This window comes from Canis lupus, chromosome 10 (genome assembly GCF_048164855.1).
Source record: "Canis lupus baileyi chromosome 10, mCanLup2.hap1, whole genome shotgun sequence".
Lineage (NCBI taxonomy): Eukaryota > Metazoa > Chordata > Mammalia > Carnivora > Canidae > Canis > Canis lupus.
Window position 1 is genome coordinate 58610939 of NC_132847.1, and position 23605 is coordinate 58634543.

General features: G+C 47.7%; 1 protein-coding gene across 4 annotated transcripts in view; it reads left to right on the top strand.

The window, feature by feature from the left end:
• The first annotated feature begins 2053 nt into the window (after positions 1-2053).
• Positions 2054-23605, top strand: part of NR4A3 (nuclear receptor subfamily 4 group A member 3) — a 40352-nt gene continuing 18800 nt past the window's right edge. Inside the window, exons 1-6 of one of the 4 annotated variants that reach the window (XM_072842090.1) lie at positions 2054-2572; positions 5852-6025; positions 6931-7002; positions 8320-9374; positions 13300-13429; positions 13886-14058. In XM_072842090.1, coding sequence (XP_072698191.1) covers positions 8322-9374; positions 13300-13429; positions 13886-14058 — 1356 coding nt within the window. In that variant the 5' untranslated portion in view covers positions 2054-2572; positions 5852-6025; positions 6931-7002; positions 8320-8321. Of the gene's footprint in view, positions 2573-4085; positions 4313-4369; positions 4641-5851; positions 6026-6930; positions 7003-8319; positions 9375-13299; positions 13430-13885; positions 14059-23605 lie in introns of those variants that run through there. The other 3 variants (XM_072842087.1, XM_072842088.1, XM_072842089.1) reach the window with 3 other exon arrangements.

Genomic DNA, 23605 nt, shown 5'->3' on the forward strand with positions numbered 1-23605 from the left:
GGGGCCCGGCTAAAAATACCCGGGCTCCACTATATTTGTTCGGCCGGATCCCGGCGCGGCCGCGCGCACTCGGCCCCGCCCCCGCGCCGCGCCCCGCCCCCCGCGCCGCGCCCCGCCCCCTGCGCTCCGCCCCGCCCCGCGCAGCACTGAATGGAGAAAGGGGCGGGGGTGACCGAGGGGAACCTACTCCGCTATCTGCGGCGCGCGCCGGCGGCGAGGCCCGGCCAACCGCCCAATTTAGTAACATCGCCTGCGTCAATCACGCGCCTCCTGTGCGTCAGCGCCGCGCGGCTCCAGGTCCTGCTCCCCTCCACCCCCCCACCCCCCCACCCCCCCCCCCCCCCCCGCCACCACCAGCCTTTGAATGGATACAATGTAGCAGCGCCCTCCTTCCTTCCGAGACTGGATTGGAACCCGCGGCGGTGCACGGGCTCGGCTCCCCTCCGCGGGGTCAGCTCTCTCAGCATCCTCCCTCCCACGGTCTTCTCTCCACACCACCCTGCCTGAAGTGGAAGTGGGAGTCGAAGAAATATATCCGTGTCGTATATAGAAATAAAATTAGTTTTGTTTTCAAGTTTCTGGTGCTAATAACTCGAACCTTCTTCCATTCTGAACCGCATGCTGTCGACAATAGGATCCTCTCCCACCCACCCCCCACTGCAAAACACACACACACACACACACACACACATGCAAACACTGGGACGTGTCAAAGAAATAGAATATCACGTGTGATTTAAGCGGACCGCATGGAGACCATGCCTGTCTGCAACGTTGCACTCAACTATTTTATCCCCCTTAAGAATTCATATCTGAGAGAGGTTGCTTTTCACTCAGCTGCACTTTGGAACTAAGAGACAGACTTTAACTTTGATAAATTTTTGTTTCTGTTTGCAGCAAGAAATTCACACTTAAATTCATCATTTCCAGGAAGAAATTGCTCTCCTTCACACAGTCGCCCAAGCTTTCAGCACACCATTTCATGACAAATGTGTCCCAGTAGAAGAGAGCAAATCCCATGGCGAGGAACTGACTAATAAATCCTGTTGATTGATTTCGAAATGTTTAATTTGGGAGATTGGAGGGGGGGGCAACCATGAAAAAGTGAAAGTGCGAGCTGAGATTTCCATTTCTGCGGGGTGGGGGTGGGGGGAATGATTTGCAACAGTCAGACCCGGTCAGCTGTTCAACACGTGTGTGTTTGTTTTACACACATTAAGTAGTTTCTGCGGCAGCGCGCACGTGGATGATGGATGTGCACTCAGTTGGCTTATTGTGGGTCCAGTTAGGAAATCCACACCTTAGCATAAAGAAATAAAACCTTATCTTCCCGGAGGCATCTGCATCCCTGGGCGAAACACGCACTCAGCAAATGATGCGAGGAGGAGCTGGATTAGCCTAGACGCTGCGGGCCAGCGAGACTTAAACAGCCTTGGAACTGTTGCTTGAGGAAAGCGCAGCTGCATGCACCTCGGAGAGTCTTCGGGCCGGTGCCTGACTCCTGCACCGGCTGCCAGGTCACTCGGAGAAGCTGGCTGGCGGAGCCTTCCCTTTCGGAAGAGCTGTCCTCTCCCTTACCCCCTCTCCCTGGCTCCGTGCCTCGGGGCAGCCTCGGAGGCGCGCCAGCCGCACTCCTCCAACACTACTCCACCCGAGCCTGACAGCTGGGCGGTCCCGCCTGACCCGCGGGCGGGCCGCTGCACCCTCCGGCAGACTCGCGCCCTGGCGAGCAGCGCCGCTGCAGAGGGGTTGGCGGCTCGGCTCCCAAAGGCCCCCCTGCCGGGCTTGGCCGCGCGGCGCAGTTTCCATTGTGCAGCCCGGAGAATGGTCCGGGAACGCGCGCGCGCACACACATGCACACACACACGCACACACACACACACACACACCCTCCCTCGCACACGCGGAACCGGCTGGGCCAGGGGAGGGAGGGGGAGGGTGACGTAGCGTCCCATGGCGTCACATTGACGTCTCGCATTCCAGGCACTCTATGGAGAGGCCGCTAGGGCTCCTGTGGCATAAATGACGTGCCGAGAGAGCGAGCGAACGCGCAGCCGGGAGAGCGGAGTCTCCTGCCTCCCGCCCCCCACCCCTCCAGCTCCTGCTCCTCCTCCGCTCCCCACACACAGACAGGCTCACACCCGCTCCCTCACTCGCACACACAGACACGCGCGCACACAAGCTCCGCACACACACTCCACTCTCTCCCGCGCGCTCACACCCCTCTCGCCCTGCGCCCTTGCCGGTGCAGAGCCGCGCGGCAGCCGGACGCCCCTCCCGGACTCACTTTGCAACGCTGACAGCGCCGGCGGCGGCCTCGGAGGTGGGAACTGCGGCGGCATCCTGCCCCCGGGCCGTGGCCGCAGCCAGGACGCCCGCGGAACCCCTCGCCGGCACTCTCCCATGAGTCGGGATCGCAGCATCCCCTGCCAGACGCTCACCGCCTCTGGGAGCCGCTGGGCTGGTTCACGGCAGCCCTTCCGGGACAGCAGCTGTGACTCCCCCCCCAGTGCAGATTTCGGGGCAGCTCTCTAGAAACTCGCTCTAAAGACGGAACCGCCACAGCACTCAAGTACGTATGAGATTCGCCCAGTGAATTGGGGGACTTGCTAAAAAGTTGGCGCGCTGGGAAGCGTCGCTCCTGAATTGACAACTTTGAGTGTGGGTTTTTTTTTTTTTTTCCCCCTCGCCTCCTCGCTCCGGCTTCGCTCGCCGAGCGGCCCGGGGGGTTCTGATCTGAAACTTTTCCCCTGTAGCGGGCCCGCGGGGACCTCTGGAGCTCGTGGGATTCCTCCCCCAACCCGAAGAGGCGAAAAGCCTCTAACAAAGAGGAGGACCGGGATTTGTTCAGTAGCAGCTCCAGCGATGTAATTCAGGGTATTTCGGCTCTAGTTGTCATGGTAATGATGCTCTCGGCGGCGGCGGCGGCGGCGGCGGCGGCGGCAGGGAGTTGCAGCTCCGCTGATGAACGGCAGTAATTTTCCTGCCTTTTAACTAGGATTGAAAACAGGGGCTCCGGTGGGTCCAAGTTAATATACCTAATGGTGACTCCCAGCCGGTTGACTCGGGGGAAGCTGGAGAGGGAAGGGGCCTGGGCAGCGGTGGTTGGAGTTTGCAAAGGCGCTCGGATGATCTCTGGAAAGAGGGCGTAATTGTAGGAATGTGGCTTTATTGTATTGAAATGAGCCTGGGGCTCCACTAGGCACGTCTGCCTGGCGTAGCCTACTTGCCCGTGTGCACTTTTCCCTTCAGAGGTAATAGGCTGTAATTGCTGACTCCCGAGCCCGGCCACGCGTGGGGATCGTGTTCCTTTCCTTCGGGCCTTGGCTTGGTGTGGGAATGTTTTACTCTTAAGTGACGGAACTCGCGCTTTTGGAGAAGTTGCTCCGAGTGTTTTACTCTTAATAAGAATAAATGAAAGTTCTCAGTGCTGCGGGGAGAGCGGTTATGAGAGCGCAGCCTGCGGACAATGACTTCCAAAGGCACCTCCCGAGCCGGTTGGAAGCTTGGGTCAGGACTAAGAGAGAAAGCGTTTGTCCCTTGATTCTAAAGGACGTTCCTGGAGATTGCCTTTTATTTAATGCCTTCGGATTCGTGAGAGGGAAGAGCGGCAAGGAGTTTGGTAATCAGAAATGTCGGGCTGTCATCCCAGAGCCTTAGGGTGCCAGGAGACAGAGGTAAAGGGCAAATCCGTCCTGGATCTTCTATTCCCACGATGGAGAAATATTTTACAGAACTGAGTTGGGGAAGCAAAAAGCTGCCCAACGCGGCTACCGGGCACAATGAATGAAGTCAGAGTTCCCTTGACTTATCTTACCTGTGCGAGGTGCTCCTAGCGTGAATATCAAAGACTCCTCCTCGGGCCAAGCCACCTCCACGCCGGCTCCCTCCCCAGCCCCCACCCCCCGCACCCACCCACTCCCTTCCCCGCGACCGCGCGCGCTCGCAGAAATTCTCCCCCGCGGTTTGTCTCCTCTCCCTCGGTCTTTCTGAGAATCTCTGTCTTTCCCTTTCTGTCGGTCTCTCCTTCACTCCTACGGCCCCCGCCCAACCTCCGCCCCCGCTCCCCAGGGTTGGAAACTCCGCGGAGGAGCCCCGGTCACAATGGTGCGTTTCACGGTTTCCTCCACACACTTCACCACGGGGAGGGGAACATGGGGGTGTTCCTTTCGTCTGCCCACGAGAAAGAAAGGAGCTTTGACAGAGGTGGTTATTTCTACCTAATTTACAACCCCAAGGCTCGGTGCTCCGGCCCCGGCGGCCGCGAGCGGGAGCGGCGGAACGTGTTTCCAGGCGCGGAGGCTTTGCCTAGGTAACCGGCCATGGGAGTGGGCGGGGGGGGGGGGGGGGGCGTGGGGCTCTTGGCTCGGCTGTAGGAAACGTGGTGTGGCTCTTTCCCGCGAACACCCGGCGCTCGAGGGGAGCCCTTTCCTAGAGGAGACTCAACCCTCACCCGGCGGAGTCAGAGGCCGAACCTCGGAGAAAGGACCCAGGGGAGGGCAGGAGTGAGGGCACCTACTGCAGGAGGTGGTGGCAGGGTGCTGGAGACCTGTATTGAAAATTCGGGGCGGACGGGAAGCTCCTGCCACAGCCGTGGGAAGATCCGCGCGTGCTTGCGCTACAGCGAGCGCAAGATTTCCGTAGGATCATCTGGGGCAGGGCAGGGGCTGGGGGTGACAAGGGAATCCCCCGTTTCCTGGCTTTCGAGGGCTTACCGGACCTGGGGGTTCCGATGTCCCCTCCCTCTCTTCCTTCGGGCAAGCCCCTGGCGCAGGGGCGGAGGGGGACGAAACTTACACGCCCCTCTCGGCCCGCGCACCCCCGCGATTTTGGGGGGTTGTGTTTTGTTTTTTGGGTTGGTTTTGTGTTTTGTTTTGTTTTTGTTTTTTTTTTTCGGTTTCATGTTCCCAAGCCTCAAGATATGAACGGGTCCAGGCAAAGAGGGCGCTGTAGGCCAGAGTTTGGGGCAGCGGATCCTTTCCCCCGAGGCCCGCCGAGCTGCGCTTCCAGCTACAAAGTTTCGCTGAGCCTGGGCGCGGAGACGCTCGCCCCGGAGCCGCGCTCGGCGCCCTCCGGAATGTGCCCCCTCGGGGCCGCGGGATGGCCCCGAGCCTCGAAGTCGCCCACCCTCAGGGATACCTCCTGCTGGGTGCAAGGGGCCTCCCTCCGCCCACCCTACCAGCCTGGAACTCCAACTGCCTTGTCCCCTTGTCTCCAGCGCCGGCCTATTTCTACTGTGCCCTTTTGTTTGCTTGACCCCTGGCCCCCGAAACTCGCGGCTAATAGAAGCGAAGCTCCATTAGCATTTAGAATGAAAAGCGCAGACTTTCTTAATTCCTCGGGGCATTCACACATTCGTTCCGGACCTGGTGCATTTCCTATGCAACGTGTAAATTCTGTATTTGGGGAGGAGGGGGGACGGGCAGTGGAGTTGGAAAATGCGCCCTCATTGACCACACGAATTCCGTCGAAACTCTTCCTCAGGTGCCCCTTCTGTGGTTTTCCTGACTTAGCGAGCTCAGAGCCAATTGTGGAGACAGAGATATCGATTGCTGGGCGATGACAGGATGCACGTATTTTTAGCCTAGGTTTGGGTGCCACAAAACGGTGGTGAGCGCAGTGGGTGCCTGACAACCTTTCTGTGGCTCCCCCCAAGGCGGCTGGTCGCTTCTGCCCAGGGACTCCGTTCACCTTAAGAACTGCTTCCTTACCCTTTTAATTCTTTGTAATCAACGTAGCATTCATAGAGACCCCCTACCAAACCACCCTCTCTTGATACGCCCAGCCCAGGCCACGACGACCACCAGCCTGGTCTCACTTTGAGCTCTGTCCTCTCTCCCGGTGCCCGCAGAGCCTACTGCGGAAGAGCGCAGTCCGGCAAGCCCTAGCCCTGAGCCTGGACCCTCCGCGGAGCCAGGCAGCACTGCCACCGCTTCCCCTCGCCGGACGTCTCCGCCTCCTACCCTCTCAGCCTCCGCTGGAGAGACCCACAGCCCCACCATTCAGCGCGCAAGATATCCTCCAGGTAGGTCTAAAGGCGCGACCCCTTATTCCTTCCAGGTTGGGAGAGGTGGGGGTTGGGGGGAGCCACGCACCCAGCAGGCAGGCTGTTCAACTTGCGCAGGGCCAGGACAGTGACTGCTGGCCACGTATTTCACAGCACAGGTGGCTTCTTTGCACGAAGCTCCTCTGGATACCACACCCTGTTGCTACCTAGTGGAGCAGCCAGATTAAATTACGCGTTGCATTTCTCAAAAATAGGTTTCCTAAGAAAAAAAATGTAATACGCCAAGAGATTAGGATCTTTCTATACATTTTAATGTCTTCATTTTTGCTCTCCTTTTATATCCAGTTCATAAATGTAAAAGTTATGGGATCGCTTTGAGCAATACAGGGCATTTATGTTTGTATAGAACCTAAATCATTTGATGCAGAAGTTTGGATTGTTGAAGCTCAGAGGAAAAGAGAAAAAGCATTTAAGCTGAAAACCAAGGAGTAAATTCGAGTTGGGCAAAAAGAGAGGATTGCAGGTTTGGCTTGTAACACCTCTTTATGCATTTCTTAAACAGATACCAAGTGCCTGGACTGTGTAGTCGCCAAAGATATGCATCTAAATAGAACTTAGTACCAAGCAAACTCATATTCTAGCTGGAAACCTAAGAAAGACACAAGGAAGAGTAATACATAGGGATTGGCAAGGAAAGATGACAGAAGACTGATGGAGAAATCCTAGAGGGGCTGAAGGAAGGAGAATAGATGGAACATTGGGCTGGGCCGTGTTCTTTCTTTTAAATATTTAGCCTTTCATTTCACCCCAACAACAGGACAGCAGGATAACTAATCCTTGACCTTCAAACTAGTGTTTTTAAGGCCCTTCTTGGAAAGTGAAGGCTTGAACTGGCCTCTCCTTATCACTGCTTCTTCCAACAGGCCCTCATCACCTTTTTTCAAGTCAAGATTTCATCCCATACACGCATGACTCAATCAGATTTGGAAATGTGGGTAAGAGAAAGATGTCAAAGGAAATGTGAAGTACACACTTTTTTTTTTTTTTATTAGTCACATCTTCTATACCATAGACTCCAAACAGAGGTTAAGCACCTGCTGTTCCTTTGGTTCAGAAAAACCAACCACTAGCAACTGCCCATTTTATCATTTCTAGTTAGCCATAGAGAAAGGGAAATAATTAGATAAAATCAGATCCAATAATTCTCAAAGCCTTCTCATCCAACTCAACCTCTCTGAACAATAATAAGCATCCTGGATACTAGCCCCTTTTGGTGGCTCAACATACAGTCAACTGGAAGAAAAACTAAACCTATTAAGGAACTGCTTTCTTTTGTAGAGGTACTAATTCTTCTGTCATAAGAAAAATTGTAGGCTAACTCACCTATTACAGTAGCTGTAAACTGTTGTCTTAAAACAGCCACTGATATATTTGATTAGTCAGAATTAGAATATATATATATATATATATATATATATATATATATATATATATATATACTGTATATGGCAGAGACCACGTTTGGTGGGTGTTTTGTTGCAGCTGCTGATCTTTTTCTTTGCAGATGGCACAAACTCCCCCGAGTCCATTTCCTGGGCCTGTGTTCCCACCCCTCCACCTAGCTGGCTGAAGTCATCAACAGGGGTCCAGTTTGTGTAGGCTGTTAGCTGTGTTTGGAGAAATGGGGAGGGGGTGGGAGAAAGCGACCACAACGTGTGTGGGTGGGCTCAGTTGGCACTCATAAAATGTTAGAATGTCAGACTCCCTTGGCCGGTTAGTCCCACGTAGGACATCCTTTTCTTTTCTTTTCTTTTCTTCTTTTTTAACTAACTCATAGATTGCTAAATCAGTGTGTGTGAGTTGGGGCACCAGTGGCCTCTTTCCCCCAAAAAATAAACTAACGGAGCATTCCCTGGCATCTTTTTGTCCTCCCAACTTGTGGCTGAGACCATCCCCAATTAGTTTACAGGGCTCAAAACCGCTCTGTCAAAACATCACCGGGCTCATGAAGGAAGGGATCCAATTTCCCCAGATCTGGTGAAGAACAAGGGCAAGGGAAGGAAGGTGGGCAGAGGCCCCCAGGAAGCCTGCTTTTGGCATCTGTGGCCCCTTTGACAGTCTGTCAGGGATTCTGCTTTCCTCCCAGGGAAGACAAGGAGTATGAAGCTTTTCAATCTAAGCCACCAGGAGGAGGGGAAAGATGTCACTTCCTCTCCCATTTTCCAGATCAGGGAGCAATGAATCCAGTGCTACCTGTCCGCTAGGAGAGAGTGCTGACTTGACTCTGAGAGACCCTGTTCCCTGTCCTGCAGATATGCCCTGCGTGCAAGCCCAGTATAGCCCTTCGCCTCCAGGTTCCAGTTATGCGGTGCAGACCTACGGCTCGGAATACACCACGGAGATCATGAACCCCGACTACGCCAAGCTGACCATGGACCTGGGCAGTACTGAGATCACGGCCACCGCCACCACGTCCCTGCCCAGCTTCAGTACTTTCATGGAGGGCTACTCGAGCAACTACGATCTCAAGCCCTCCTGCTTGTACCAAATGCAGCCGTCGGGGCCGCGGCCCCTGATCAAGATGGAGGAGGGCCGGGCGCACGACTACCACCACCACCACCACCACCACCACCACCATCACCACCACCAGCCGCCGCAGCCGCAGCCGCCGCCGCCGCCGCCGCAGGCGCAGCCGCAGCCGCCGCCGCCGCCGCCGCCGCCGCAGCCGTCCATCCCGCCGCCGTCCGGCCCGGAGGACGACGTGCTGCCCAGCACCTCCATGTACTTCAAGCAGTCCCCGCCGTCCACCCCCAGCACGCCGGGCTTCCCCGCGCAGGCGGGGGCGCTGTGGGACGACGCGCTGCCCGCCGCGCAGGGCTGCATCGCCCCGGGGCCGCTGCTCGACCCGCCCATGAAGGCGGTGCCCGCGGTGCCCGCGGTGGCCGGCGCGCGCTTCCCGCTCTTCCACTTCAAGCCGTCGCCGCCGCACCCGCCCGCGCCCAGCCCGGCCGGCGGCCACCACCTGGGCTACGACCCGACGGCCGCCGCCGCGCTCAGCCTGCCGCTGGGGGCCGCCGCCGCCGCCGCCGCAGCCGCCGCCGCCGCCGCCAGCAGCCAGGCCGCCGCGCTCGAGGGCCACGCGTACGGGCTGCCGCTGCCCAAGAGGGCGGCCGCGCTGGCCTTCCCGCCGCTCGGCCTCACCGCCTCCCCCACCGCGTCCAGCCTGCTGGGCGAGAGCCCCAGCCTGCCGTCGCCGCCCAACAGGAGCTCGTCGTCCGGCGAGGGCACGTGCGCCGTGTGCGGGGACAACGCCGCCTGCCAGCACTACGGCGTGCGCACCTGCGAGGGCTGCAAGGGCTTCTTCAAGGTGAGCGCGCGCCTCCGCCTGGCGCCCCCGCCCCCCGGCCACCGGCCTCCTCCGCCCCGAGGGCGTCCCACCCCTTCCCCTTCCAGGACCAGCAGCCTTGTTTTCCTGTGCGTTCCTGCAGCCCTTCCTAAACACCTTCACATCCACCCTCCCAGGGGCCCGCTAACCAGGCCAGCATGGACTTCAGGGAGCCGTGAACTTCCTGACTTGGCTTCCTTTATTTTGCCAGACAGAGCAGATTCTCAAAAAGGATCCCTGCCCCCCACCCCCACATTGTATTCCTTCCCTGTCCATGCAGGGTATCTGAGGGCATGGGGGTCTGTGTGCCACGTCCTGGATATTTGTATCTCATTCAATCCTCATACAAGAGCTGGGACGCTAGAATCAGATCTGAGATGGAACTCTGGCCACACGTGAGCTCTTCTTAGTAGTAGTATATTGAAGGTAGCTATTAATTATCCTTGTTTCACAGATGAGGAAGTGGAGGCTCAGAGAGGTTATTCAAGTTACACCGAGACGCACTCAGAGTGCGATGGAGGCAGGATGCCAACTCATGTTTGCACGATCCCGAAGTCTAGACCCTCTTCACAGGTCTGCAACTGCAGAATAGACAGGAGCAACTGGCTGGGTGCCGTTTGAGGCGGCTCGCTCTGTAGAAGATAGAAGCTGGGGTCTCACCAGTTTGCTCCAACTCTGTGCCACACACAGTGAGGTGTAGACGCGGTTCCTTATATCATAGACGCAAAGGAGAATTTTACAGTGGGAGGGTCTTCAGCCTCCCCAATATCTTATCCCTCAAGGTGAAGCCTAGGAAGAGAAGCCTTGTGCATTCTAGAAATGGTGATTTAGTGGCATGTTTGGCAGTTCCAGCTGGTTACTTTCAACATTTGAGGTCAGTGCTCCTTCTTTCTACTGTTTTTGCTTTTTTAAAAAAAAAAAAAAAAGATTTTATTTATTTATTCATGAGAGACAGAGGGGTGGGGCACAGAAACAGGCAGAGGGAGAAGCAGGCTCCACGCAGGGAGCCCAACATGGGACTCGATCCCGGTTCCCCAGGATCACGCCCTGGGCCGAAGGCGGCGCTAAACCACTGAGCCACCTGGGATGCCCTCTTTCTTTCTACTGTTGAGGTGGAAGAGGCCTTGTTCTCTTGCTGCTCTACTTTTGCTATTGACTTCCAGAATTCTAAAGACACTTAATTCTGTGCCACCCTCCCCACTCCCTTGGCCATTATCTCTGGCATTTGCAAACCCACAAATGTTCTCCCACAAAAACCACTCCCTAGACTCCAGGGCTGGGCAGGGTGGAGGGAAAGGGGAAGCTAGGTGCTGATTGGGTAACTGGTATTTGGGAGACCAATAGGATACATCTGGGAATGTGCTAAAATTGGACTCAGAACACTCAAACAGGAGTCCTTTGATCTGTCACCTACCAATCTATGAGGTTGAACATGATCTGTCTTTCTAGGCTTCCGTTTTTCAATCCGATGAATAAAATTCAGAGAAGGGCTATGAGTATTAAATTAGACAAGACAGATATGAATGCACTTTATAATCTTTAAAGGGCCATAAAACAGTCGTTCATTATTAAATGAAAACTACAAAGTATTTACTAAAATGCACATGTATGTGGATTGGTATACCTACCAGCAAGCATCAATTATTTTTGATCTGGGATTAGGAATCATGCCATTAATTAACTTCTGCAGATAAAGGAGAAAAATGCTTGTGGAGAGACTTTGCAATATGTCTAGTGCCATATAGGAGTTATGCAGAAGTATGATGTTTTAAATGCAGAACCCTCAGTTTAGCCATTTTTTTTCTGTCTGAACTGCTCAAGCTTTACCAGGGTTCTTTCCAAGTTAACCGCATTCCCGTAGCAGATTTCATTTTCACAGTATTTCAGTGGAAATGCTGAAGGGCAATGAAACAGGCAGCCAAAAAGGGGTAAAAGAAAGAAAAACAATTAAGAGAAGTACGATTAACCCACAAATATAATCACCTCTGAATAATTGAGAGTTAACCAAAATACAGGACTGGTAATACATTCCTAGTCTAGAAATGTCAATTAAGTGTTCCCCAACAGCATCCCTTTTCTGCAGCAATGCCTTGAAAACAAATCTATACTTGAAAGGGTGGGGGTAGGATGGGGGAGAACCACCCCACAGATCTGTTAATTAAAGGAACAGGAGCAGGTTTTACCCAGTGGCTTTCTACCATTAAATTGAATTCTTTAAAAATGTGACATGAGGTGCAGTTAATGATGGGAATTCAGTGATTGAACCATAACGATCTCTCCCTGTCCTTAAACTGTGCAGGCACACACAACTGTGGGGAAGGCTTCAGGTTATTGGGAAAATGTATACCTGAAGCAAAATGCCACCAGCACTCAAATTGGCATATAGCCTTGAGGATGATGGCAAGAAACAGAGTTTTAGAAATTACTGCATGTCCAATGAAAGAAAGCTTCATTCAGGAAACATAAGTTTCCTACCCTTACAGACTGTTGAGAATTTAAATGCTGGAAACTCAGAGATATGTTTGTGTTTGGGAATTTTGCATTTTAAACTAAATGAATCTGGCTTTGGTAGATTTTTAAAGTCATAGAAGCAGTTTAGAAACCGTTTCCTAAAATGAAATTAAAAGGTGATAAGGTGAAAATGAATACATGGGGGTTGAGAATTGCTAAAAGTAAAAGACTAAAAGTAAATCTAGAATTTTGGATACAAAACAGATCACCAACCCAAATTATGTGGATTTCTTTCTTTTCTCTTTCTTTCTTTCTTTCTTTCTTTCTTTCTTTCTTTCTTTCTTTCTTTCTTTCTTAATGCAGCCCAGGCTTACCAAATAAATTCCAACTTTCTGCTCTATTTGGAGTTGTATAGATTCAGGTAATTTCTGAATAATTTCACCCTAAGTGGTGAATACACATCCATTTGCACAAATGTCTTTAATTTTTTTTAAAAAATCATTTTTTAAAATCTTGAGCATAAAATATGCTTCATTATTTCTCCATGTGTCATTTTAAAATTATATGTGATTCTGAAGAATAAAACATCAATTTATATCCAAGTCTAAGGTTTATGATGTGTTGTTTACAATATGGCTATTTTGATATCTGTCTCAATAGTCGTTTATGAAATAACCTGTTAATGGGAATTTTTATTGAAAATTTATGGCTCTCATACTTCCTCCTTTCTTTCCTCTTTTTGTTTATTTGTTTTCAGTTGTTATAGCAGCTTTTAGTAACCAATTTTAAGATGTTGCTTTCAAAACTCAGAAATAACCAGTTGACCATACGTATTCTCTTAAGAAAATATTCTCTTAATACATTTTATCTTAATATCTTAAAGATAAAATAAATGATATAGGCAGATTAAGGATAGTGATTTTTTTTTTTTTTGCATAAAGGCATTTCCTATATGCTTTAACTAGTCAAGTCCTGATTTTGCTTTTTATGATTTCATCTCTATTGGGGAACAAAGCCAGTTACTGTGATATTTGACTTATAATAGTGATAGCCAACAAAGTACATCCCAGATAATTTTGATTTTATTTTAATAAGGTCAGCAATAATCAGGGGAGTGGAACAAGTAGAAAATTGTTCCCAAAGGGATATTAAAAGTGGAGATAATCTAATCCTCCAAGGTATGATATGTTGACCTGGTAATTTCAGATATGATTTTATCATTCAGACTTGGGTGTCTCCTGAGACTTGCTTCAGAACAATCCGAGATGATTTTCATTGTCAGCAGCTAACACTAATAAAATTGTTTTTCCTGCAGGCTAGCGTGTTAGGAAATTAAATTTATCTAATTATACGAATTGCACTGTCGCTTTTCACATTGTAATTAAAATACATCTTGTCAGGTCCTACCTCTTTCCAGAAACTATTAGTTGACTATCTCTGTATTGTGTTTTCTCAGAGAACGGTTCAGAAAAATGCAAAATATGTTTGCCTGGCAAATAAAAACTGCCCTGTAGACAAGAGACGTCGAAACCGTTGTCAGTATTGTCGATTTCAGAAGTGTCTCAGTGTTGGCATGGTTAAAGAAGGTATGGATATAATGCTTTTTATTCAGCTTGCTTATATATATATTTTCAGATATCACTGAGAAAAATGTTAATATTGACGTTGGGGTGGTGAATTTTCCTACTTTCCAAGATTTTACTTTTATGGTGTATATTACCACTTAAAAATAGCTGAGGACTACTTATTCTAATTTCTCAAAATCAATAGAGAGCTTGTGTACATACATCTCTGTTCTATTTAAGAAGGAGACTTTTAGGGCTAATTCATTACTAGATGTAAGTACGGGTGACTTTTATGCTGCTTGTTTCAACTCTCATTAAATCATTGTGTGGATATAATTCCAAACTTACTGCCACTTTTAAATGGTTGGTCTTGTTAATGATTGCTCAACTGTAATGTGTTTTGATTGCTTTTTGTGATTTATGGCTCTTCATGAATATCTTTGGAGACATTTTTTTCTTTTTTTCTTTTGGCATCAGTTGTCCGTACAGATAGTCTGAAAGGGAGGAGAGGTCGGCTGCCTTCCAAACCAAAGAGCCCATTACAGCAGGAACCTTCTCAGCCCTCTCCACCTTCTCCTCCGATCTGTATGATGAACGCCCTTGTCCGAGCTTTAACAGACTCAACACCCAGAGATCTTGATTACTCCAGAGTAAGTTTTATGATGTCCTGTTTTCAAATGATGAGGTCTCTGTTCATGATATTAGGAACAAGAGTTGATTGAATGACTTTGCGCCTTTCACTGTACTAAACAGTTTTCATACCTTCTCTATATTTCTCACTTCATTTAGCAATCCCAGTGCATCCATTGCACCAAATCATTTTTGCCTTATTGGATCTCTAAATGCCTTAACAAATTATCCTGACAGTGCTGCACCTGTCATACCATTGTTGCAGGACTCCTGGTGGTTGTGCCAATGAAAATGTGCACAGGTGAATTATAGTGTGTAGATTTCTTTCGTGGTTTAGAGGTAGTAACTACCGTTTTTTTCATATTGTGATCAAACCATCTGGGTGAGCCTCAAGTTATCCTTCAGCAGTTTATCCAGTTGTATCAGCACTGATTGACCTGCTGCTTATTCAGAGGGACTCGACCACTGATGGAGAGGAAGGAGCTCTGGCCTTGACATTGGGAGGTGTCAGGGGGACCAGGATGGAACACTGCCTGTGCTGATTCCTGCCTGTGTCACCTGGCTCCCACTCTTGGCTTTCTCGTCCCTACAGTGGAGATGATTATAATATTTAACCCCGGAGGGATGTTTGGAACATCAGTCACACAGGAATGATTGTTTTGAAAAGCATAAGTGAGTATTGTTATTTAAATGAAACAAAGCATATCAATATTTTTATTTATTGTGAGATAAACTAAAATATCATCAGTCTGAACTCTGAAAAGTCCCCACACAGGAAAACCATAAGAAGGGATTTTCTGAGCAAATGTATAAACAGTACTGGAAGGCAGTTTTGAAAAAGACTTAGAAAAGCAAAATTCTAGTAAGACAGGGTCTTACCAGAGAGAGAAAGAAAGGAAAAGGATTACAATTACTGAGCTATTTCTGCATGCTAGACATTGTTGTCTGTTGTCTCATTTCATCATTTAAAGAACCATGAGGGATGCCTGGATGGCTCAGGGGTTGAGTGTCTGCCTTCAGCCCAGGGCGTGATCCTGGGAGCCCCAGGATCTAGTCCCATGTCAGGCTCCCTGCATGGAGCCTGCTTCTCTCTCTGCCTGTGTCTCTGCCTCCCTCTCTCTCTCTCTCTCTCTCTCTCTCTCTCTCTGTCTCATGAATAAATAAATAAATAATCTTTTTTAAAAAAGATAAAGAACCATGAACTGTGAGGCTAGTCACCCCCTCTCTGATATAAGAAAACTTAGAAACATAGTGTGCACACCGATGAGAGAGAGAGACCAGTCCAGGGATCTCCGGTTGGTTGATCTGGCTTGGCAGCTACTACCAGATTGCCCTACCCAGGCCTAATCAGTATTTCAGACTTCTGACAGAAGGGGTGATTAATATACCCACTGGGATCCTCCTTCCCTCTGTACCCTCATTATAGGCTGTGAAGCCTCCTCTCCACACCTAATCACAAAACTTCAAATGAGAAGCATGGTAGACCCTTAGCACCAAAGGTTGAGGACTCTTACTCTGATTACAAGTAGCATCTCTTAACTAAAGTCAAGTCTCAAATAATAGTCTAATGAAATAATGCAGTGGTTAAGGGCTTAGGCTTTGGAACCACACCAGCTTAGATGAAAATCCAAATCCATCATTTAGTAGATAGGTGACCTTGAGCAACTGATGAAACCTTGCAACACCTCAGTTTCCTCACCTGTGTTGTGGAGTAATAACAATAATATCTACTTCCTGTGGTGGTTTGTGAAGAAGATTCAGTAAGGTGATAACTTGTCAAAGTTTTGACCCAGTGCCCTGTACGTTATGTCCTTGACCAGCCTTTCTCACTTTACCATTTATTGAAGGTACTGAGAAGTATGAACACTACCTATGTCAGAGGCCATGTAGCAATGCCATTAAGGTAAATGTTATCATGTGTTTCGAAGATGAGGCCATGAAAACCAGGAAACGTTAAAGGAGTGACTTGCCCAAGGTTACATAGCTGATATTTATCAAAGAGAGAATTGGAAGCCAGGTGCACCGGACTCCAAAGTCTGTGTTTCTAAATACCGTGCTTCACTGTGTCTTTGGCTTCAATGATAGTGGGTACTGGAAAAGCATTCGGGAATAAGGGTGTCCCCTTCCTGAAGCAAACTTTGCCTCCCTTTATGCAATTTGTCTGAATTAATGAAGCTGCTCCACATAGCCTCTGCCGAGCCCATAGCACAAGGTTTGACGTTGGTCTGGGGCATTGGAAATCACTACCGATGGTCAGTCCAGAGAACTAAGGCCCCCAAAGTGATTTTTTGGCCCCAAATTATCCAACTATTGGTCTATATGGCCTAATTAGTCATTCAGTGGCAAACCTTCGCCAGCACTTTGAGTTGTCCCAGCTGGGAACTGTGTCCACACTGAAAAATCAATCCAGTGTGTTTGCTTGCCTCTGCACTATTCAGTGTGTTAGACTAGAGTCATCATCCTCATCAACAAACATTTATCCAATTTAATTGTTAGCTTTGTCCAAAATAGCAGATTGACCATACCAGAGTCCGGGTCACATTCATACTACCTTTGGGGCCCCCGCTCAATTTTGTAAAGCACATTTATTTTAATTGCATTGTTTTGGAATCAGGTTGAGCCTCATAGCTTGGATTCTCCTGCTTTTAGATAGCTTTACAAAATTATCTAAACTTGGACCAAAATCAATTAAATTAAAAGACTTTTTAAAAATACAGTGAGTTTTCATCAAAAACTTGGATGAAGGCATAGAAGGCATGCTGATCACATTTGCAGATGACAGAAATCTGGGAGGGATCGCTAATATGATGGATGTCAGTATCAACATTCAGAGTGATTTCGACAGGTTGGAACAGGATGGGCTGAAGCCATCATGAAGAAAGTTAACAAAAATAAATGTTCAGCTCAGCATTTAGAATTTCAAAACATGGGAGAGCCTTGGCCCATCAGTAGTTCCTGTTAAGAAGATCTTGGGACTTTATTCAATACACAGTCAATATGAACCAACAAAGTATACGTGTGGTGGAAGGAAGGGATGCTGAACTACCTTAGGGCTGCGGTAGTAGAAATATAGGACCAGAACCAAGTTGGTGGTGGTCTCACAGGCTCCGTCCTGTGAGACCACACTTCAAAGGTGAAGTCCCTTCCCAAACCGGGGTTTAAGGGGGATGTGGACATACTGTTTCTGGAAACTTGTAAGGGATGGTTGGAGGAAATGAAAATATCTAAACAGGAAGGCAGAAGGTTTGGCAGGATTAGGTCACTCTTTTACCCTGTGGAAAGAGGACTGTTGCTCCCAAGAGCAGATCTGAAGGGAGAAGAAGAGGGGGGCCCTTCCAGCTCATTCTGAAGATAAGGATGAGCTCTCTCTTAGCTACAAGAGCTGCTGTGGAAGCGTGAGTTCATCAACACAAGAAGTAACTAAGGAGAACACATAACAGGATTTCTCACAAGCAGAGAAGTTATTTTGAATATTGAATTCCTTCCAATTCTAAGATTTTATGATTCTGGGGTTTGCCTTATTGTTCCTAAATGCAAGTGATTTTATATTTATGTGATATTTTATTTATATATATATATATATGTGTGTGTGTGTGTATACATATATATGTGTGTGTGTGTTAAGTAACTTGTTATTTAACAAGATTGAACCTGCTTTGTTCTCTAAAAAACATTACCATAAAACGAATGAAGCAAACTGAATTTATTGAGTGCCTACTTTGAGCTAGGCACCATCACATATGTTCTTACATAATTTCCCTTAAGCCACAGACTTATGTGCTATAATTTATGGTTTCCGTCATTTTTTTAGGAATGTCATTCGTTAAAACTCAGTTTTCATCATACCTTCTCCTGATATATATGCAAATGTTAGAACTGGAGGGGACCTTGAGATCATCTAATCCACCCCCATACTTTCAGAGGAGTAAATTGAGGCTTCTAGGGGTTAAGTGTCTTGCCTGAGGTCAGGAGCAAAGCTAGGACTAGATCTGAATCTCATCCCTCAAGGTATTAAGTTTCTATTTCACCATACTGCCACTTCCCTGTAATGAAAAGTTACTAGTTTTTTCTAATAGAAGCTTTATGAGGCTTTTAAAAATAATAATAATTATTATTACATATATATATACATATACCCATTCGGTTTTGTTAAAAGGCAAACCATTTAGAAGAGGACAGAGTGAAAAAAATCAAAGTCTCCTCTTTATTGCTGATTAATCCCACTCTTCAGTGGTAACAAATGTCACCATTTCAGTGTGTGTCCATAATTTACTATATTTTAAGTAAGAATTTGTCCTGTTGGATTTGAGTCAGACAGTTGATTTGACCAAGGCAATTTATTGACAATGCCAGTTTCCCCCATGAATCTGGTAAATAGAGAAATGAGATGATGTTTGCCAGATAGGTATGTTCTAACCTTCTTGTACCCGCCTGTATGCCTCTAAGGTCCTAAACGAGTGGTTTTCCTCATTGTGAGAGAGGGAGGAGGAAAGAGTTGCGTTCCAAGTCACAGAGGGAATGCATGCATGTTTTAGAGGCCAGAAAGAGAGCTCCTCGCACTGTGAAGTGTTCCTGGCTCCGGGACCTTCACTTCTCCTTTGGGCCAAACTTCTCTCCTTCAAAAGTGAGCTCAGATCATTGTATATCAGTGCAGTCAAAACATGTCACGTTTGATTTGTTTCTTCTCGAAATGTAGCTATCCTCTGTCCCACAGTTGCTTTTAATTTAGCAATACAAGTATATATAGATACTGGGCTTGGCTTCAGAGCCTGCACAATTACTAATGAGAAAATATATTTAACGTCCTCATTAATTGGTCATTTCTAGTATTTTTCAGCAAACGGGGATGTTTCTTGGTAATTGGTGTCATTCAGTGTAGTAACAGACTCCAAATACCACTCGGAGATGCCACTCGGATAAAACCAGGCACCAGCAAATGGCATTTAAATATGTTAACAAGATAGCCTGAGAAACATCGTGGCGAACACATGTTAGACTAGAGAGTAAACAGCCTAAAGACTCGGCAAAGAGAAAGGTTGACTGAAGCTACTCAGAAGACCCTCTCAAATTGCCATCAATACCCTAGGTGACTTCAAGTCCGTTCCTGGGCCACAGTGGGTCGCAGCTTCCCTGTCTGAATGCTGGGGAGACTGGGCTAAAGGCACCACCATGATCCCTCCCAGCCTTCTCATTCTCTGACCCTCTAACCATTACACCTGCCATAAATCCACTGTGGGGAGAGCTCAGCATCTCCCAGAGTGTGGTACCCAGAAAGACCCAGGGTGTTTGCTTAAAAATTCAGATTCCTGGGCCATACCCAGACCAATTAAATCCGAACTAGGAGAGGGGGAGGAGGCAGACAGGAATCTGCATGTTAACAAATGCCTTGGATGACTTGTTGCCACACGAAGATTTGCGAACCATCAATATAGTTTAATAAGAACAATCCAATTTTACCTCAAATCTCCCGTCTCCCAGCTTTGTTTTTGAGGCCGAGAAGGAATGAATGATAGACATATATATACATTTTCAAAAAGTCACCAAGTCATTTAATAAATATTTATCCAATGGCTGCTGGGCGTCAGGTGCTGTTCTACAGCAGTGGACACGTTGTGGAAGAGCAGCTCCTGCCCTCAGGCAGCTGACATGGTGTGAAGGAGAGAGAAAGTAAGCAAATGTATAATGCAGTGATGCCATTAGTGGGGGCAGGGGAGGGTTTTGTTTTTTAGCAGGGGAGGCAGTTAGAAGAGAATTGGGAGGAAAACATATTTGTTGCCAATTTGTTTTAAAGTGTAAGAACTTAGGAATATGTATACATAGTTTGGCTCATGTCATGATGACATCTAAAATGTATAAAGAAATAGAAAGGCCCAGGGAAAACTAGCATTCTGAGGGGAGACAAAATGTTCTTAGGACATTTTACATACTCAGCCTGGACTGGCAGTGAGGTAGAGTAAATAGCAGGTTCCATTCTTTTATGAAAACATCACATTGCTAATGTGGTAGGGCTGGTAGTCACTGAGGGTCTCACTTAATTCCCAAACAACTTATTTGAGGCCTGGGTTGTTGATGAAGTCTGACCTGCACAGCCATAGTATTGCCATATGCAAAATGGAGCCTCATTTAAGTAACTTCTGTTGATAATTTCAGCTCTAGATTCTCAGTCTAGATTACTCAGAGAAACTTATATCAGGCATTAGCTGTAGCCTCTTCTAACTGGTTAGTAAATGTGGTATTGTCTTTGACTAGACATAAAGCCAGACTTTGGATGAATCAATTTATTCACATAGGCTGGAATAAAAAGCCTAAACAGGAAAAAAGATTCGTTATTTAAAGTCTTCCTCTATTTGGCCTGAATTTGATTAGAATGATCAATAAACATTTCCAGATTTTCTCCAGTGAACCACAAACCTGCTTATCCCAGAGATAGAATGATATAGGGGACCCTAGAAGCAGAGAATGGGGATTTGATTCTTGCAATTTCAGATGGTTTTATAAAAAGTGCCAGACCAGGTGAGAAAGGATCTAAAATGTTTTGTTTTGTTTCTTTAAATCTTATGTTCAATAGAGGGGACACTTGGTTTGTCTTTTCCCCTAGCATTGGAGGCTAACCCACCAGTCACCCCCGAGTTACTGGTGGCTCACGCTGAATTCATTTTGGCTCCAGAATTTTGGAACGTGGGCCAGAATCAATGCAGGTGAAGCCCAGAGGGGCTGGCTGGAGTCTGGCATGCTGGGCCTGCTGGCTTTTCTCCTTGCTGGACTCCATCAGAGACAACTGCTCATGCAGGGTAGGCAGGGTTTGCATCTCCCTGTGTGCAGGATGCATGAAATGTGAGCCCAGCAGGGACGGAGGCCTGCAGAGGATGCTGGGTGGAAGCTAAGCACTCTGGAGAGTTCTGAGCAAATATTGAAAGCAGAGAGATTATTGAGTTGTGAGCCATGGTTTCAGGGAGGTCAGTGCAGAAGGGAGCTATTAGGTCCCATTCCCAGGAAAAAGTTTATAACCTTTGGTCTTTTTATCTCCATTTACCATCCTATTTTAAGACAAAATAATGCTGAATCGGTGTCAAATTCTAGGCAGTAACATCATACCTGGTATGATTAGCAACATTTAGAATCATTGAGTGCAAGAATCCATCATATGGAACATTCGCCAGGATAATTGATAGTCTGGGCCATAAAACACACCTTAACAAATTTAAAAGAATAGAAAACACACAATGTCTGCCGCCAAACCACAATGGAATTGAATTAGAAATCAGTAACAGAAAGACAGCTGAGTGCAAAGAGCCAGAAGGAATCTTAAAAATCAGGTAGCCAGTCACTTCCTTCTCCAGAAAAGTTAAGTAACTTGGCTAGGGCTGCATAGCAAGTCCATGCCAGAGCCTGGAGGAGGACCCCATAACCTGCAGCCTGGTCCAACATTCTTTTCTCTACCCCAGGTACCACTTGGGAGTTTCACAAGTAGTGCTGTCAGCTTTTTAAAGGGGGTTCTACTCTAATTTTCCTCCTATCCTTGGAGAGTATTTGGAAAGAGATGCACAGAAGAGAAAGTTTTTTTTTTTTTTTTAAAGTTAAATAAAATCCCTTTCTCCACTCCCTTTCAGTTAGTAGTGTATGTGCTAAAAGGAGGTGGGGGGAATTATCGTGACACCAGGATCATGCCACCATCCTTGACCATCTGTGGGAAGGAGGACTGCTTGCTTCTCCCGGACTTTGCTCCCAAGAAGTCCCATCACATCACAGAAACATCCAGGACTTCATTGAATCCAGGCCCTGGGTGGAATTATTGAGAACAGAAGAGCCAGGACTGAACTGGACCTGATGTTACAGGATCCTAGAAAATCAGGGCTGAGAATTAGAAACCTTCCAATTCAACCCCTTTCCCCATTTTATAAATATGCAAGTGGTGGAACAGTGTTCATTCCATCATCATTATCAGTACCATCGCTGTCATCATTTGTTAAATATCCTTATGTTGGGCCCTTCAAATATATTATCATATATAATCCTTACAACAGAATCTTGAGGAGGGTATTATCCCCATTTTACAGAGGGGAAAACCGAGGTTCAGAAAAGTGAAGTAATATATCCCAGATAACTACAGGCAGAGCTCCATTATTTCACAAATTAGGGGCTAGGATTAGAGCAGCTGGTCTCCTTGTCTGATGGTGTCTTTTGTTATTTCATGATGCCTCGTGGGAAAGCATAAAGGGAGAAAAAGAGACCCAATTAAGACAAGTACTTCATTTCCTCGTATCTAAGTAGTTCCTCAGTGAGCACCTGGTGTTTATTGGCTGTCCCTCCTCCAGCCAGATTAGGGCATTGTGACAAACTTAGGCGCTCCCCTGACTACTCTTTCACTAAACAATACTCAACAACAATTTATTGGGGGTCATTTATGCGCTAGTCACTGTGCTGCCGACAAAACATGGGACCAAATGAGTACACACAGAGACCTCCAATTAGAGCAAAGCAAAATGCTTTAGTTTTAGTTTTAGAAAAAAAACTATTCCACAGGCTACCAACTAGGAACATCAGACATATTACCAGCCAGGAAGTGCAAGAGTGGAAGTCACAGGGCCATGTTTAAGTTTTGGCTGGACCACTGTTAGTTGTGAACCTTGGGAAAGTCCCTTAGCCTTCCTGAGTCCCTCTGAGCTTCCTTTTTCTCATCTGTAAAATAAGGATTAAAATCCATACCCCGGGGGAACTGAGAGAAAGGACACAAACGCACTCAAGGCTGTGTTAGGGCAAAGGAAATGATGCACATATTTACATGAGTATTTCTGCAGATCTCAAATCTCCGTGTTGTTGGTTGTGCCTTGATTATTATCTTGCTATATCAGTCTTTCTGCTGAAACCAAGAGGACTTTTTCCCCCAGTGACTCGAGCAAAACCCTGACTCTACCAAAATATCCAAGAGTAGAACAGGGGCTTTATTCCTACCTGTACCTTTCTTCTCCTGGGATCCTTTAGATCAGAGCCGTCCAATAGAATATTCTGCAGTGAGGGAACTGTTGCCCATCACACGTGGCTTTGGAGCCCTTGAAATACAGCCAGTGCGACTAAGAAACTGGACTTTATGTTTTATTTAATTTTCATTAATTTAAGTACCCACAAGTCCTGAGTCTGAGGGCACACGACTGCCTGGGTCCTGCTTAAGGAAACACCCTCCCGGGATCCCTGGGTGGCGCAGTGGTTTGGCGCCTGCCTTTGGCCCAGGGCGCGATCCTGGAGGAGACCCGGGATCGAATCCCACGTCGGGCTCCCGGTGCATGGAGCCTGCTTCTCCCTCTGCCTGTGTCTCTGCCTCTCTCTCTCTCTCTGTGTGTGTGTGTGTGACTATCATAAAGAAATCAAAATTAAAAAAAAAAAAAAAGGAAACACCCTCCCCTGCCTGGTTTGTTTTTACCTCACAAAAGTCCACCTGCAGGAAGCAAAAATCATTCTCTTCTCCTGTTGATTAATTCTGTGGTTCCCAGACTCCAGTATGCATGAGAATCAGCTGGAGATCTTGATAAAGCAGTTTCTTGGGCCTACCCTCAGAGATTCCACTCCGGT